General features: G+C 25.2%; 1 protein-coding gene across 3 annotated transcripts in view; it reads right to left on the minus strand.

Annotated features, from left to right (window-relative positions):
* Positions 1-2,043: 2,043 nt before the first annotated feature.
* Positions 2,044-19,756, minus strand: part of LOC129980885 (ATP-binding cassette sub-family A member 2-like) — a 70,800-nt gene continuing 53,087 nt past the window's right edge. For 2 of the 3 annotated variants that reach the window (XM_056091341.1, XM_056091339.1), the window contains 10 exons: positions 18,896-18,970; positions 16,018-16,124; positions 15,328-15,469; positions 13,801-13,935; positions 12,427-12,530; positions 11,711-11,903; positions 10,756-10,893; positions 9,854-9,994; positions 7,534-7,643; positions 2,044-4,581 (listed from right to left, as the gene is read on the minus strand). In XM_056091341.1, the coding sequence (XP_055947316.1) occupies positions 7,575-7,643; positions 9,854-9,994; positions 10,756-10,893; positions 11,711-11,903; positions 12,427-12,530; positions 13,801-13,935; positions 15,328-15,469; positions 16,018-16,124; positions 18,896-18,970 (1,104 nt within the window). In that variant the 3' untranslated portion in view covers positions 2,044-4,581; positions 7,534-7,574. The remainder of the gene's footprint in view (positions 4,582-7,533; positions 7,644-9,853; positions 9,995-10,755; positions 10,894-11,710; positions 11,904-12,426; positions 12,531-13,800; positions 13,936-15,327; positions 15,470-16,017; positions 16,125-18,895; positions 18,971-19,756) is intronic. The other variant, XM_056091340.1, reaches the window with a different exon arrangement.

Here is a 19,756-nt window from a genome sequence, read left to right on the forward strand (position 1 = left end):
TCACAAAGTATATAGTGATGCCTTTGATGCTTTTCTACTTTAACATGTTTTAAAAGCACTGGATAAAAATATTTGAAAGTAAATACTCAATTTTTCTTACAGAATAATGAATTATTTAGCTTAAAATCAAGGTCCAGAGTAAAGGCTGAATTTACCTCTTCTTAAACTTTATTTCTACAATGGAGGCAAAAAGGTTACTACAAAGAATTATATTTTGGAAAAAGTTTGTTCCGCTTATCAATTTTAATTCAGAAGTTATAATTTTAGAATACATATAAACCAAAATATGCCAATTATCACATGATTTCATATTATTATACATGTGCAATCTATTAGAAATATAAAATAATCAAATCCTTAAATGCACAAATCATTTTCAAAATAATATTAAAAAATAATATTTCTAAAACCTTGAATAAGTGTAAACAGTTTTATATCTGTTTTTCATGAAATAAACACAAACACTTTCCTGAAGAAATCTACACGATCTTTAAATGTGACTATCCAAGCAAAATTACATTTAGAAAAGTAGATTTTCAGATAACAAGTAAATTATTTTACACTAAAATGTTGAAAATAATCACTAATTGAAACAACAACCTATAATGTCCACTTACAATTTTTTCTCAATTTGAATTTCAAATTCAGTTTTTTGAGTAATTTTCAATCTTACATTTCATAAAGTTCAAATTATTTTTTCATTAATATTTCATTATATTAATAAATAAATAAATAGTAAAATGAAAAATGACTATATTAATTTGCACAAATTAACTAATAGATAATTTTTTTTAAATAAATAATGAATTACACACATTTCCTTCTCAAAAACTGGAACTTTTATAAATTTATCACAGATATATATCAGCATTACATTTAAAAACAAGTATTAAATGATCCTGAATTGAAAGACTAATAGATATTATTTTATACATAGCAATAAGAAAAATGTTTTTATTTTTATTTTGTATTTACAAATGTAGATTGTACTTAACATTACTTCTAAAATTCTTACATTACTTCTAAACCTATTGCAAGAATTGAAAGTCAGCAATATTTAAGACTAGCTAAATAGTTTACAACTTAAAATTGTAATTCACACATTCAATCTTGCGAAATTCCTCATCAGTTTTATGTACTTTTTATTTATTTATTAATTGATTCAGACAATTCTTTCTATTTCACTATACACTAAACCTATTTTTTGAAATTAAATCACATATCAATTCTGAATGTAAGAAAAAACGAATCTTTAATGCAATAGAGAATCTACAATAAACTAGAAAAATAACATATGGAGATACAAATTTAAAGCTCAAACCAGTTTCTTTTAATACTGTTTTCAATAATTACATTAATTATTATTAAATTATAGGGAAAGTACATCAGGACAATTAATAAGGGACTTTATATCAAATGACTAGTTTATTATATATCAAAAACAGAATGCCACATTAGTAGTATGCAATTGATCATTGCAATTTGTACAAAAGACTTAACAAAAAAAAAAAAAAAAAAAGGCTTTGATAATTATTCATAGATAATATATCCCCACTGACACATACAACAACAAGTCTCCAGAAAAAAAATTAATGTCAAAATGTCCTGGTACAACTAGTGAAGGAATATTCAGTTATCTCAAAATATAGCAATTTAATACTGATTTCTGAAAAGTGTCTTGTACTTGATGTAAGCAAAAAAAAAAAACTGCATTCATGATTAGAGATAAACATTTATTATTTTGATAGTATTGAGCCAGCTCATTATTAGCATGATTATTCTTGCATTGCATTTTTGTAATGCTATTTTAATGACATATAATTTGTTTCTACAAAAAGTGGCAATATCATGAATTAACATATAAATGATTAAAAGAAATATTTTTAAAAATTTAATAAGTAAAAAAATTTTTTTTTTATCAGATGCAATGTTAAAAAGATGATAAAAATGTAAATTTTAAAATTAGTTTTTTTAACAGAGAAAGAATTTTATAAGCAATGAAATACAGAAACTGCATTGAAAAAAAAATCTTCATAAAATACATGCTAAAGCAATGAAAAATATGGCATTTTGCCCAACTTATACCAATTATTAAACTTGGAAAATAAATTTTAAAATTATGATTTATGGAAGTTTCTTTTGATTTGGAAGTAATGGAATATAATCAACTGAATTTAACAACAGCACAGAGGAAGTTTTATAAAAGACATTATAGAATCTGTTATTACAAAAGTCGTGCTGAGTATAAAAAAAGATAGTTATTTCAATTAAAAAAAAAAAGATTATTAAGGATATGAAATTGAGATTATTTTTACAAGTTACATTTGAAACAGTACTTGATTTAAAAAGAAAATATTTCTTAAAATATATAAATCAGGGGTGGGGGGAATCAGGTTTAGAAAGAGAAGAAAATACATATTGCCATTGATGTTTGCTTAAATTAGAAAGAAAGAAAGAAAAAAAACCTACAATGCTTTCAATAGTGGAACAGTTTGTACATGCATCCTAACAATTTAATTTGTTGATGTATGTAGTACACTGAAGTGCATTTTAATAATTTAATACCGTAAGATCAAATGGAAGAAACTACAAACCTCATAAAAAATATGTTGCTACATATCTCTTCCTCAAATCTATTTATTTAAAGCTAATTTGTACACATTTCTTTTACTATCAAACATGATTTCATGAACCTAACTGGGATATGAATAGATGATATTAGAAAATTAAACCTATTTTGATATTTTTACTAGAAAATAAAGGTTAGTTTCTAATGAAAAAGTTATTAATGAATATCTTTTAAATCTTAAAAAATTTTATGCTTAAGCAAGAATTAATTGCAAAAAAATTTGAAAAGTATTGTTTTATATTACATTTTTAAAAAATTATCTTCCGTTTTATGCAGTTTTTTATCACTTATATCTTGAGGCAATTGTAGCATATATGGCAGTATTTCTTTTACAGTAATTTTATTTTGTAGTTTAAGCCCACACCAGAAAATAAATACAGAATAGAAAATTTCAGAATACATCCTTTTAAATAAAATGATAGTTAAAAATGTCGTAGATTTGAGGGACAAAAATATGCAATAAAATTTAAATACTGGCAGGATTTTTAGAATTAAACCGAAACATGTATGTTCCTATTTTAACTACAAGTATATCACTTAAAGAATATCAAATTTTTAAAACATTAATTATCAGATTATCTTATTTTTATCATACCTTGATGACAATTAAAAATTAAGAAAAACAACATTTAAATGAAGCAAATGAAGTAAGAAAGTGAAGAGTTGCATTGATAGTTAACAACAGATAAAAACATTCAGAAATTAAACTATCATGTATTTGTTTTGAAAATCTGTAGATTTATACTAGCATGCATTTGATGTTACACAAAGTATTTTTCACATTGTACTATTGTTAAAACCATGGGTTGTACAATTAACATAAAGATCGATATGCTAGAGGTGTAGGTAGTTAAAAAAATATAAAATTAAAATATTCATTTAAATACCTCTGAGGCCAGACTGTTGTGCTACAGATATATTTCGTATTTACATATGCATACACTATTAGATAAAATTTTCAGTCATGTACACTGGAACATTTTCTGTACAGAAAAAATACGTACATACATCAAATGCAAAGCATTATACTTAAAAACCTAAAACTGATTCTACACATAAAAATTAAGGCAGAAAATATTTCTTAGTTGTACTAAGTAAATCCAAGGTCCATGTTTATATTGTGCCCTTTAAAAGATTGAGAGATGACCAAGAAATATAAAATGTGCTTTATATACACAATTCCTACCTGAAATGCTAACATATTGAAATTATAATCAATCCACATTCTTAAACATACTTCTTAGGACGTTTCTAAGCTTAATAACAAAGAGTGAAGAATAAATTCTTCAATAAAGAAAAAATAAATAATAAGATACATTCCAAATAAATATTCTTCTGCATTTCTACAAAAGAAGTTTTAAAAATCAACCAATTAACATTTTAACTAAACATTTCAAAGGTAGCTACAATGATTTTTTTAAAAAAATAATTCAAATTATTAACTAATGACTTGATTATTAGTTACTTATTTGGATACTCATTAAGAGTGACAGTATAAATTGTCCATGTGATGTTAATTCTGAAAAATATAAAATAATAAATTCTTCACAGAGAAAATATCAAATTCTCTGTATATATGCATTGGACGTATGAGATCAAAAATCACAAATAACTTTTAACAAGAATAACTAGAAGCAATAAAGCAAAGAAACATACAAACAACGATGAAAGACTTTGCACCTCAGAAGCACAATAACAAGTAAGGAACTGTAATTCTCTCTTTGAAGAGGAAGAAACAAACAAGAAAAAAAATCCTTCTGTACCACAGTGTAAATGCAGAACAAATATATAGGAATAAAATAAGAAAAATTCCTGAACAACATCATTGTAGAAGATTTTTATCCATACAGTAAAAGCATTTCATTTCTTGCTATAGCAATAAACAAACAGATTGTTGAGTAACCAGCTGCTGCATATCAACAATCCTGATCAGTAATGAAGGCAAGGCGACTCTGGAAAAAAAAAAATTGCATATAATGTATTATAAATTTGGGAAAGCTGTTAATTAACAATTTAAATGTAGCAGGGAACATTTAAATACAAACATGAAATAAATTAGGAGTATTTGAAGGAAGAAAATTTTACAAAATGTAATATATACTTGTAAACATGGCTTTAGTAAGTCTTTTATTTCTAATATTTATTAAATAAAATAACAAATAATTTATATAAAAATAGCTTTTGTATGTATCACAAAAACAATTTTTTTAAGTATTTATTTTTAATCGTTAATTAATAATTCATAACTATAAATATGATGAAATATAGAAAGAGTTTTCTCAAATTCACAACAAGATGATGCCATTTGAATAGAACAAATAATTAACTGAATTATTATGTTCAGAAAATAGAATTCTGAAAATAGTACATTAAGAACATGCAAAAATAGAATATATAGTATTTATAATTTACTAAACTGTTGATATTCACTAGCTTTTGGGAGAAAAACTAGTTTTAGCAAATTTGTACACAGTTTCAGCCTTTTACTTAATAGTTATAAATAAAAAGCCAAATATTTTAAGATTAGAGACTATTTATCCTTAATTGAATATTAATATACATTTTTGCATTTAAGAACTACAAAGAAAAAAAAATAAAACATCTTAGTGATACATTAAAAAATCTTACATTAAAAAAGGTCAATGTCAAATTTCATGATATGAGATATGTGAAAAATAAATTATCTTTTATATCAAAAGAATAATTTAGACAAAAAATATTCATTGCTATAGCCCTCCAAGACTTCATTAAAATCTATAGATCAATTCAGATATACTTATCAATTAAGATATGAAATCCTTATTTTATAATTAGTATCTTAATTTATAATTTAGAAGTTCATCATTTTGCAATGGATGTATTATTTCTGTTGGTTGCATTGCAACAACTTTTACTAAAACTATTTGGAGCCCTAATTTTTTGTAAAGTAAAAAAAAAAAAAAAAAAAAGGTATAAACATGAACATATAATTACTATTGCAAGTTTATTTTTGCTACTAATTATTTCGGAAAATTTAATTTGTTCAGATTACAATTTTTTTTATCAATTTCTTTTTTGATGCTTATTATATTTAAGACTTCTGTACACAATGCTTGACGGAAGACAATTCTTTATTAATTTTTTATTCTATTTATATGATTAATTGGCACAGAATCGTATTTACTTAATAATTCGATTAAACTAAAAAAATTTCCATTACTAGGACTTCCTATTATTTTTTGGGTTTCTCGAATTGGAAGATTATTAGATGCTCAAATCACATTCTTTAAAATAGTTCAGTCGTGCCGTTTCTTTGTTTATAGCAATAATCGAACACAAATTTAATCATTTTAGTAATTCTTTCCAAACAATAAACGAATTAAAATGGCCAATTGAATGCTCATAATCTTGAATTACATTCAACAGCTATCTCCAGTTATTATAATCCCTTATAAATAGTGTAGATTGTTCATTTCCACTTCTTTTCAAAAATAGTATACAATAAAACAAATACTGAGTCTCGCGTTTTTGTATACATTAACCAGCTGCGAAGTTTGGTTTCACCATTTGACATTTTTAAAAAAATAAATAATATCTTTAATGTAACATAAGTGGAAAACGATCTATCTTCAGGATTCTTCCGAAAACATCCTTTATGTTATACAGGTTCTGTTTTATTCTAAACTTATTCTTTATAATAATACTTGGCCATAAATATAGAACACTTATATTCACTTGATGAAATATGCTATCATCATTTTCTGATTCAATCATATTCGTATAACTATATAATTCTTCAGTGAATTTCACGTTTCCTTTACAAGTTAGTGTAGTTTATGCGGAACTTTCTTCTGCAGTTGAAGTTCGAATGATGACTTCTGAGATTGAAGCCTTTTCATTGCCAGAATTAATTTGTAAACAAGAAAATATATCTTGTGACTTCTTGTAGTTTAGCGTTTCTTCATTTTTTTCTTTTCTGATAATTTTCTTTTTTGATACCCATAGGGATTTGTTCTTGCCATGAACATGATAAGATCTAACAATATTAAATGTTTTATAGTATGAATTTTCAAACACTATATGCAATCTTACTTAATAAGGAGGTAAATGACGATAAATGATTGCTTTAGGTTTGTAATATATTACATATTTGCATTAGACAATAATATATCCGTATATTTCCAAAACCAGTGATTTTTAAAGTTAAATTTTTCTCCCACCATTATAGTTCAGAATATTATTTTAGATCTTAATCATTTTGGGGCCCTTAAATCCCCGGGCCCTGGTGCATAGCACGTGCCCCCCACCAGAAGACCGGCCCTGCATCTCAAAATAGTTTTAAAAATATTTAGAAATATTTTAAATTGACTTATACATTTTTACTACTATCGCCTACAATAATCATGTTTTAAACTGTCTGATAAAAATTTACAACTGATGATTAAATCAAAATTATACATTCAAAGATTAATTAATATTATTATTTTCATGGTACAAAAGGTTGACGGAATGCATTAGGATCAAAATATCTACTCAGCTATTTCAAATTATTAATATTTGCTATTAATATATTATTAAGCCAGAATTATAAATTAAAAAAAATAGTTAAAAATTTTACCCAAAATCTTTAATTAAATATTATAAAAATTTCAAAAGTTTAATGCTGTTTTTTTTTTTTTTAATCCGAAAGATCCAGAAGTAATATTTTAATTTGATAAAAAATTAATAGAAAAAATTTTCAAGCTTAAATAAAATTCATTCAGACCTAAAAGCATTATGCAATATAGATGCTACAACTACTTCACTGCTACAGATCTACAATGCATTTCTATCTAAGAGATTCTACAAAGCTATCTAGCATCACAACTAATTTCATGCAATGTGAGTAGAGGAAACAACATCAAATAAGCTCTCATTTTACTTGCCTACAAAAATAACAATGGAAAAAATGACATGATTGTCTGAATTAAATTGAAGTCCCTTGTCCCCAACAATAAACGATTGGTTCAACCCCAGAACAGGTAATACCACATGCCTAAAAAGAAATGATAGGTGATTGACTGAAATGATTTAAAAAAAATCAGAGTAGTGGCATTCCTTATCACAGACTTTAAATCAGTTATAAAAGGAAGGAAAATGAATTTGGTGTCCAAATTCTTAAAATGACAATGGTATCGCTAGAGATGCTTGCAAAAATAAATAATAAACATTAATACATTAAAAACTATCGCAGTATTTAATACAGGGGGGGGGGGGGAATGCATCTTAAACTATTTTGTTTGAGAAGAATGACACCTAATATAACAACAAAAAAGTTAAATGTTGTAATAAATGTCAAAAAATAATAAATATTTCAATTAATATAAATTAATGCAAGTATATATCAAGGGTAAGTGGATACATAAATTGAAGCAGTTTCAATTCAAATCAATACCATTAACTTGTAACATGCGAATAACTTTGCTATGAAATTAAATAAACAAAACAAGAAGAAATGTAAATGGTAATGATTTTAATTCTTTAAAGTAACACACAGGAGAGCTGCATTCAAAAGTTTATAATCTGTAAGTTATGGTCAACAAGGGCTGGGAGGGAAGGACAAATTTTAAAAAATAAATAACAATAATAAAAAAAACTTTTGGATCACTTCATGTTTGTATTTTAAAAAATGCCAATTTCCTAAATATGTTGTATATTATCACAAAAATGTAACACATCAAATTTTAAAGTAATAATAAGTCCCTGTTAGAGGTTTTATTTGGCCCAATGAGGATGTTACTTCAAAAAGTAATAAATAAAAAAAATAATTTAAAATAATAGTACAATAATCATTGTTGCATTAAACAGTAATTTAAATTTTGAAAAAATCTTTTAGTGCCTTTCATTACTTATGAAAATTAAATCAATCATTGGTTAGTTTATTTGTTTTTAATCACTTGAGTTTCTTAAAAAGCCAATTAGAATAAATGCATACAAGCATTATTTAACTAATCACATAAAATGATTTGATATTAATGGAATGTATTTATTTAAAATAACTCAATGTAAAAAATAGCTGATAATACCTAATAAAATAAATAGTTCAATTAATGTGTATTATAAATACATAAAACTGAAGATATTGAGATAATATCTTAGAAAAAAAATTGTAACAAACTGGTGTTTTTACAATAACATGTTATTATTAGTATTATTATGTGAAGTGAAGCATAGATTAAAATATAAAAACTTGACTTGTAATATGTTTGGTATTGGAAAAAGAGAATAATTAAGTTTCAAAAACAGGTTAGGTCATGAAATATATGTATGTGCATTCATATCAAAGATATTAAGAATAAATATATTACAATTAGCCTCACTTTTTTGACAAAGTAAATGCATGGCTAAGTACATATATGATAAACAAAACATATTTACTCACAATTTTCTTTTACATTAAATAAAATGCATTTACAGACTTTGGACACCAATATCAATACAAAGATAGAAGGAAATGGGGAAAATAATTCTAATCTACAACAGAAATTGCAAAATTATCTCAATTCATGGAAACACTAAAAAATGCAGGCAATGAGGAAACTTGTTTTTTAAAAATTTTTGGAATATTTAAAAGGATACAGACAAAGGAATCTACTCCCTTTGTTCTTTATTTCAGTAAATGATTTAAATTGCAAATAAATACTGAATATTGAAAAATACAGCACAATTATACAAGAGATATACCAGACAAAGAATTTCAACCAAAAAAAAATTCATTTAAAATGCTAATTTTATGATTACCATAAAATTGTTTACTGTAACCTTCAGGCTTAAAAAAAAACAAACATAAAATGCAGAATGGGAAAAAGTATAATAAAAATCAAACAAATGAATCAGACAGAAATATACCCCTATGAATCAAACAGCATTTTTATACCAAAGATTTTCAGAAATGATTTGTTTTACAACAAAGCATACAATGTAATTTTAAATTTAATATATATAATTAAAAAATTTCATGATTAAATAAAAGATTTTAAAAAATATTTTGATCTATAAATTGAATATTTCTCCTCTCTTTTTGTCATATTCATATAACAAATAAAACTCAATACAATGAGTATTTTTACTTTCCTAAAATGTCTTTAAAGGGCATAAAAATTTACAAAAATTTTTTTTCTGTTAATGAAAAGATGAATTAGACGCTAAAATTATTAAAAAAAATTACAAGAAACATCTTGCTTTATTAACTCAATAATTACTTACTTGTGATCTAGATATAGAAGAAGCCATTTCATGTGAATCATCCAGTACTTCTTCTAAATCAGATAGTATGGGAAAAAAGGCAGGATTCAGTGAAGGGTCTCGGATTCCATCTGACTGTTGCTTCACAAAGTTTATAAAAACCTGCAATTCAGAAATGAAAACATTGAGAAGAAAGCAGTTATTTGGTTAAAACTTACATTGTTATTAAGAAAATACTATTTCTAATTTTCGTATCCAATTTGCCATTTTTTCTTTCAAAAAATCAGAAGACCAATTCTCAAATAATCAAGGTATTTCTCATATATTTACTTCAAAATATATAGTAATATTCAGCATTAAAATCATCTACCGTCATTACACACTATGATTAGTAAATAAACATATTAATAGCATTTTTGTTTTTGATATCAAGTTGAAATCACAAAATAACTAAATGGGAGGGATTTAAAAAAAAAAACAGTCTATTGTCATATAAGGTAAATAGAAATGAATAATTAAATCACTTATCATTTTTTCATTCCTTCCAAAGTTTTATATTGTTATTTTTATTTAGAAAAACACTTTTCATGTCTGTAAGAAAAAATTATTCAACATATGAGAAAATAAAGTCAAATGTCATGATTAATTTTGCCAAATACATATAGAGAATAAAAGGTACATTTGCAAACTAAAAGTTAAACTAATTGCAAAGTAGATCAAGCTATTGTACAAATTGTACTTTTTTCCTTAAGATGAAGGGAAAATATAAATCAGACAGCTAAAACTAAACTGAAAGGATAACTTTTTACATGAAAACACATAAGACACAACTGCATGCTTTTTTGTTTTCATGCGCACACATATATACTTCAGAAATTAAAATTCAGGAGAATAAGAAACTATTTTTAAGAAAATATTCTCACATTATCTAATGTATTCTGGCAGACAGAATACTCCTCAATGGGGAGGTCTTGAAGGGCAGACTCCATCTTGGAAAATACATATGCTAGTGATATGCACCCTGATTTAAGCTCAAATTGCAGTAAGTTGTAATGCTGCTCCTATAAAAAATAAATTTTGAAAACAATATCAGAAAAAGAAAAAACTAATATTGATAAACAGCAATGGTTTATGATTAATAGTTTAGAAATTATAAAAAAGTGTAATATATATATATATATATATATTCACTAGAAAAGAGGTCTTTACTTTTTAATGATTGTTAACAAATAATTAGTTATTTACTTTAGATTTAAGGAACAGATGATTTTTTCATACATATAAAATATTACAATATGAAATGACAATAGCAATCACAAATGTAAGATAATAATTTCAATTTCTCTCATTCAGTTAATTTGTGTATCATTTATTATATCAGAAAATTCATCATATAAACATTAAGATATAAACTCCATTATAAATAAAAAAGTTTTTAAATTTATGATTAGAAAATTATTTACAATGAAGCAGATAATGAACATATGCATTTCTATATTTGAAAAAAAAATTGTAAAGTTTAGTAAAAAGCAAAGCATGTAAATTGAATACAAAACATTCTGATAAATACTTGAAGGAATGCTACAAATTTAATTTCAGATTATTTTTTTCATTCTACTAACTCACTATTTTAAAGACTTCAACTGACTATTCTAATTGATTTCAATTTACAATCTTTTTTATAAATAAGACATATCAAAAGAAATAAAAATAACAAGATTAGAAAGAATTCAATTTAGAAATAGATTACAAAAACGAATTTTTCCAGACTATTTCAAATGAAATATTTTAAAAGTTACATATACAAACTTGAATTTTAGAGTCAGATATTTTCTTTGGATAAAATAAATAAGTAAGAAGATATATATAAAAAATTACCTTCAATTTAGCATCTGTAAACGTTTTTCGAAACCATCTTTTAATGGTTTCATGTTCACCCATTACAGTTCGCACCGTAATGTAATAACCTTCTCCAAATCTATTTTTTAAATGCTGTATGCTTCCCAGACATTTGAAGTGGCCATTAACCATTATTGCAAGTCTTGTGCATAAAGCTTCACATTCTTCCATACTATAAAATCAAAAGTATGAAACATTTAATAATTAAAAAATAAATTATACAACTGAAGATTTATTTCTTGTTAGGCAACTGAATGAAATCCAATTCTCTTCAAAAAATTTGTATTTAAAAACATGATTATTTATCATCAGTATATAAGAAATTTTTGAGCCCCAATTTCAGTTCTAAGAAATTTTTTATATCATGTATGATTATACAATAAAAGCAATGATGTTTATAAAAAAATTAAGCAATTAAACTGAATATTAATAAAAATCAATTTAGTTATAAATTTCATTAATTTATAAATATCAACCTAGCAAAACATATTTTCTTTCATAATTATAGATTATGCAAGCAATTAGAATTATATATATACAGTTTGATTAATCTTTAACATAACACCAAATGAATCACCCACACATCCACTTTGGATGTTTGGTTGGATTTCTCTATTTTGGTTACCACCAAATGAAATATGGCATTAGACAAAAAGTTAAAATTACCACATAAATAGAAATCGACAAGTTTATACCTATGTGATGTTAATACAACAGAGCGACCACTTTGTACCAGTTCAATTATCAAGTTCCACAGAAATCGTCTCGTATAAGGGTCCATGCCAGTTGTAGGTTCATCCTGAAAAAAGAATAATTGAACCTATATCCCAAATTCAATGTATGCTTCTTATTAAAGAAATTCAAATGAAATAAATAGCTAATATTTAAAAATACAGAATACATCTACGTTAACAGGAGAAAATATTACCACTGTTGATAATGCATTTATTGAGAATTATTAAGTATTTATGAAAAATGAAAAATCCAACAAATCATCAATGAAAAAATTTCTTGAAATAAATTTTTAGATCAATAAATTGTCCAGCTGAAACAATACAACAATGCCTAAAAAAAGAAAGTATCATATAATTAGATACTGAAGGAAACTAGATATTTAAGTAGTCAAAAAATTATTCAGCAGGTGCAAAGAGAAAAAGAAAATTTTTTGCTTTAAGTGCTATTTTAATTTTTATAATTCTTAATTCAAATTAATATTGATACTATCATTTCATTCAGCCTTCAATTATAAACTAAGTAAAAACTTTTAATTTTAAATAAAAGTTCTTAAAAAAAATTTAGCAGCACAATCTAACTGACATTTGTAACATTTACATTTTTTACAATAAATCTTGAATAATATACTAATTTATTAGGAAAACAAATTTTGAATAATTTATTGATAAATTAATGAAATAATTTACATATTCGTAGTTTTAACTAGAAACAGAAAAATTAATGCTAAGAAAAGTTAATTAATAAATAAATAATTAATAACTCTTAATAAATTTATCTCAATAAAAAGAATTTAATTCAAAATTAATTGATTGATTTACTTTCAATATCCATTATACACATTTATATCAACTTATGTAGAGATGGCTTAACTGCCAGTACAATAAAGCATAAACTTCAGAGTACCAGTTACGAATAGAACCAGAACAGCTTCCTGTCCACAGGGGTGATGGAGCCTCCTATGAGGCACTAGTGGGTCAGAGCCAACAATAATTCAATATTTGGTATGATTAATTATTATAGAAGAAGGAACTATGAGGAATTTTCTTTTCTTGTAACAGACACCATGGAACAGAAAAGGTCAGAAATTTTCACTGTAGAGGATGCAGGATGCAGAGTGAAATAAAATAACAATCATAACAGAAAACGATATTTATAATTAAATAATGTATATATGATAATAGCAAAATCATGATTTAATATCAAAATTTAGAAATGTTAAATTCTGTTTCATACCTTGCACTTCTGAAGATATAAATTATTAATTTATATATAATATTCCAAACTATATTTGGCCGCAAATATATGCAATTATATTAACATCAGAAAAGACTTACCAAGAAAATGACACGAGGTGCACCCAAAAGAGCAATAGCTGTAGAGAGTTTTCTTTTATTTCCACCACTATAAGTTGCTGTAACTCGATCAGCATAGTGGACCAAATCCAATTTCTTCAAAGCCCACTCAATCACCTTAGAAAGTAAATACAAATTAAAGTCTTTAAAAAGAACATATAATAATTTCTTTTGTATTAAAATAAAATCTTTGAATTTATGCTTATGAATTTACATTCTGCCATTTACATCATGCCAAACAAAAGAAGAAGAAGAAGAAAAAGAAGTAAAATAGCATTGTTACCAGTCAGAAACATTTCACACAATATCATCTGTTGAGCAAGAGTGACAAAATTCTTATATTCTTTATGAATTTGAAAGATAAGTAAAGGAAATGAGAAAAAAGAGAAGCAAACAGAAATCTGTTTTTGATTATACATTTCTTTAGGAACCAATGATTTTATTCATCTAGAATAAATGTATGTTAATATATTAAATATGATACCAATTCAACTTTTAATGTTTTAACAGGAGACAGAACATTCCATACAGGGATAAAACATCTATTATATATTCCTGATCATATTATGAAAACAATATTAAAAGAATGCATTACACAATATTTTAATTACTTGTGATGATTTTCAACTACTTGCTACTCTAAAGTTAATGATTTTTAACTACTTAGGCTATAGTAACTATCACAACTCACCATGTCAACTGGTTGGACAGTATTCGATATTTCTCTCAGTTTGAGAGAGCTATCACTATTTGTTATTTTTTAATTTCTTATGTTTTTTATTTGTGTGTGGTGTTTAAAATAAAATCACTGCCTTTTAGTAAAGTAGCACTCTTTGAAATTCTTACTATTTAAATGACATCCCACAATATCTACATCCCACATTTTTTTCATCAGATTAAATACTTGTTAATATTGTATATATGATACTAATTAAAATTTTATATTTTATATAAAAAAAAATTATTGCATATTAGGTAATAAGATAATAAAATTAAAGATAATAAAAAGAAAGATAATAAAATTAAAAGAATATTTTATACAATATTTTAAATAATATTTCTTTTAGCAAATGTATAAGCAGAAGAATAATGATAGAGTGGTATCAGCAATTTATATTAAATATTAATTTAAGTTACACACTAAAAAAATAAGAATGAAATACTCTATAATATTAGTTATAGGCATATATCCCTCTTGAGCACATTTATATATAAATGCAGTTTCCTATATTTACACCACAATTCAATTGGTCCATTAGAAAAGTGTAAAAGCAAGGTAATAATTTATAAATTCGTTTTGAAATTGAATTCAATGAAGTATTTAAAATTTTACTTTATAATTAATTTACATTTGACAATTAAACTGATATAACTATGAAAAATTAAAACTTTGAACAAAAATAGTAAAAATAAATTTGAATTTGCTTATTTATGAAATCCTGACTTAATATAACAAAAGATACGGATTTTTTAAAAGAATATTTAATGAGCATTATTCAATGTACAAACCTTCTCTTCTTCTTTAATAGGTATTCCACGAAATCTGGAATATAAAATCAAATGCTCCCTTGCAGTCAACTCATCATAAAGAGCATCAAATTGTGGACAATATCCAATGAATTGTTGTACTTTATGGAGATCTTTCCGGATGCTACATAAATGATAAATAAAAAAAGATATGTAAATACTTATCACCAACCTGACACCAAATAGGAAAAATAAAACTTAAAGAGAGTTAATGTTTAAAATTGGGTATAGAAGCATTTTAGAGCAAAGAATTAAATTGTAAAAAAAAATAATATTTTCAAACTCAAAATTTACAAATTATAAAAGATCTATTGAATAAATTTTTCTCCAATTGTGAATTCAGCATTGTAATAGCATTCATTATCCAACTGAATAGATTTTTTTTAAAAAAAATCTCAAGAGTTTGTAAAAAGGTAGCAAAATTCCTGTCTCAAATAATGTAAAATATGGCATAAAATAAGCAGGTAATAATTTATTTTCCTAATTAATAGCAATTTTCTTTTGGGTAGGGACAAAAACACCCAATTTTTAGTTATCTGTTTACATGTTTTTTTAATTGCATAATCAATTGAGTTTTAACTATACAATATTGTGTGCACAATGAATTAATTTTATAAGAGACAATTTTATTTTATAAAAAATACAAATAGTTTGTGCTTGAAATTAACTAACCTGAATCCATTCAGGAATGCATCACCAGCTGTAACATTAGTATCACCAGTTAACATCTTGAAAGTTGTGGATTTTCCAGCTCCATTAACTCCCAACAAACCCAAACACTATATTAAAAATAAGTCATTTCATTTATTTTCTTTAACATCAAACAGTAGGAAATTTAATATACTTATTTTGGAATAGTATATAAAAATAGTTAAGGGTATAGCGCATAAGTGAAAGTTTACAAAGGTAGTAATTTCTAAAATGTAATGATTTTCAAAAACCTTTGCACATGCCACATTGTTTAATGCCAGAGCTGACCTTCTCTATAAAGGGGCCCAAAACCAATTAGGGCCCTAAATTTTTTGTAAAGTAAAAAAAAAAAAAAATACAAACAGGAAAGCATATTACTATTGCATGTATATTTAATTCGTAATTTTATTTTTGCTATTAATTACTTTAAAATTTTTATTTTTTTTTTTGCAATTTTTTTTCCGATGTTTAGTATAACAAGAGCATTTAAACGTTCAGCACAAGGGCTTGACTGAAGATAATTCTTTATTAATTTGCTGAAAGAGTGAATCAGTTATAATATGGAATCACAAATTAAAAGAGAGGTAAGGCACATAAATTGCACGAGGGTTTAGAGCAATTATTCTAGATTGTACATCTTTACATTTTTCTTTCCACATTGCTACTGTCATCGTAAGCTTGTCCACTACAATCCATAATATTGAAATTAAACTCACTTAATATTTTCAATAGAATTTTTGCTAGCCCTTCTACAGTCACATCAGTTACTTCAACAATACCTATAAATGACTCATTTAAAGTTCATCTTTACTCTTCAAAATTTGCATACCTAATAAAGACTGAAGTTGTTCCTTATGGGAAATATCAGTAGTAGAATCCATTTGGATATTGTAGTACATGGCAGCTTTTATACTGACTTTAATTTTGTTAAGAATTTCATTTTCTAATGCAGGAATAACTTGTTCTTGTACCTCATGTGCTAAATGATGCACAATTCTATTTTGTGCATTTGTTTTATTCTGTTGATATAATCAATAAGCATGGAGTCATATTTACTTAACAATTTGACTAAACTTTAAAAATTTCCATTATTAGGTGTTCGTATTATTTCATGGATTCCTCAAAGTGGGAAATGATTACATGTTAAAAATAGAATCATATCTACAATTCTTTGAAATAGTAATTTAAATCATTCCGTTTTCTTATTAATGTTAATTTGATTTGTTTTAGCAGTAGTTGAACATAAATTTAGTCGTTTTAGTAATTCTTTCTAAGCAATAAATGCCTTAACGAAACAAATAAAACTCACATAATCTTGAATTACAGTTGACAGTTTTCTCCAGTTATTATAGCCATTTATTAATCATGCAGAATTTTCATTTTTTTTTTCCATTTCTTCTGGAAAATAATGTACAGCAAAAACAAAATGTGGAGTCTTGTATCTTTGAATAAATTAACCAACTGCAAAATAGAATTTCCCCATTTGGCACTTTTTTTAAAAATAGTATGTAGTGGAAAACGATCTACCTTCAGCATTCTTCGCAAAGACTACTTAGTGTAGTACAAGTCTGATTTTAACACAAAACATTCTAAACTTATCAATTATAATAATTGACCATAAATCTGGACCACATATATTCACTTGATCATATTTATTATACTCACTTGATTATACTTGTTATTTTCACTTGATCATATTATTTTTGTCATTTTTTTCTGATTTGATCATATTTATACAAGCATGCGGTTCTTCAAAGAATTTCATAGTTTTTACATTTTTATTGCAAGACTGTGTAGTTTGCATGGAACTTTCTCCCCTAGTTGAAGTTTGAATTGTAATTTCTGAAGTCGAAGCAATTTCATAGCCAAAATTACTTCGCAGACAAGAAAACAGGTCTACTTCTCACTTATTGAAAATTAGCTTTTCTTCTTTTTCCTTTTCTGCTAATTTTCTTTTTTTGACATCCAGAGGAATATTTCCCTTGGCATGGACATGATTAGATATTAGAATATTAAACATTTTATATATGAATTATCAAAGCAATTACATGCAATTTAACTTAGCAGGTGAGGTAAATACTGTAAATCTACTTATTTTATGTTTATAAAATGTTATACACTTGAACTACACAACAATATATCTGTAAACTTCGTATATTTCTAAACACATCAATTGTCCCAGTTAAATTTCTTTCTCTCTTCTTTCTATCCCACTATTATTGTTCAGAACTGTATTTTAGTTCTTGATCATGTCAGGGACCCCTCAATGGCGGGTCTCCGGTGCATAGCATCTGCCACCCCTGCCAGATGGCTGGCCCTGTTTAATGCATGCATCTCATAATTATGGAATGATGATTTGATTATATTAAATTCAGATATCATCCATGGCTGTTGTAATCATAAAGGAAGATCATTAAAAGTCACTTTGAGATGCAAATGGAAATAAAGTTGCATTCAAATTATGTTCCAACTCATGATTAATTAAGAGACATATTTAGTGATCTTGGGATCAATGGCAGAATGTTAACAACTCTAAAGGCATGCTGGTTTGTAACTGCAGCAAAGTTTCAATATTTTTATAATATAACAAGTTCTTCAATTAATCATTAACAATAATAAAAAAGAAGAAATCATGATTCAATAATCTTTCTTCATCATCTTACATTTTATATTTTTACATACATATGAAATATTTTATTAAAACATGGCATTTTAAGAAATATTTTTTAAAAAATTATGTTCTTTTTACAACACTTTGAAATATCTTCAATTTTAGATTAAATCTAGTAAAAAAAATCAATCCATAAATGATGAAAAATATTAAAAATAATGATTCAAAACTATAAATATTTGTAAATACCTCTCCTTCAGGAACACCCAAACATAGTTTGTTTACTGCAATAAGTTTTTTTCGCTTATTTTTTGAATTATAAACCTGAAAAATAAAATAATACTCACACAAAATATCCAAAAAAAAAAAATGTTAAAAAATTACTAACTTTATAAAAAGTCAATTAAAATAACAGCTTTTATTCAAATGAAATACTACGAAATATCGCAATATATACAAGAAAAAAATATCCATGAACAATATAATATAAATTTCCAATAATTTCATTTTAATAAAAATATAAAGGATTTGGAAGAATGGAAAGCATAGTAAAACTGTTCCCCTTCTTACTAAGGGGAAAAATCATAGATATTCAAGTATCTTTTAAAGAAAAATTCAAAGACCATAAAAACTACACATATATACATTATTAACTACATATTCCAATTTATTCATACCACTAGTAACCAATATTCTGGTTGGCAAGCACAAACCTTTTCTCTGAAAGATTTTAAGAAATTGGTTGGATGATTTTGGTAAATAATAACTTCAGACTGACAAGCAAGTTGATTATACTTTATTCACAAACTTATTGGTATATATTTTGTTTTCAGAGATCTGCCTTTTCAATCCCTTCAACATGTCTTTTACAACATCATAGAAATTGGAAACATTATAACTACAACACAAATTGTCTCATTCAACTGCAGCTACATCTTCTAGTTACACTCTCTACAAAAAAAAAAAAAAAAAAGAAAAAAAAAAAAAAGAAAGGGAAGGGAAAATTTTTCCAATTTTTTGAAAATTCTAAGTAGCTAAATTTTCCTTTCTAAGTGGCAAATTTTTGAATAAATAACACATGCATTGTAGGTAACTTTGAAGAAAGTATTT

Source organism: Argiope bruennichi, chromosome 8, assembly GCF_947563725.1.
Source record: "Argiope bruennichi chromosome 8, qqArgBrue1.1, whole genome shotgun sequence".
In the NCBI taxonomy this organism is placed as follows: domain Eukaryota; kingdom Metazoa; phylum Arthropoda; class Arachnida; order Araneae; family Araneidae; genus Argiope; species Argiope bruennichi.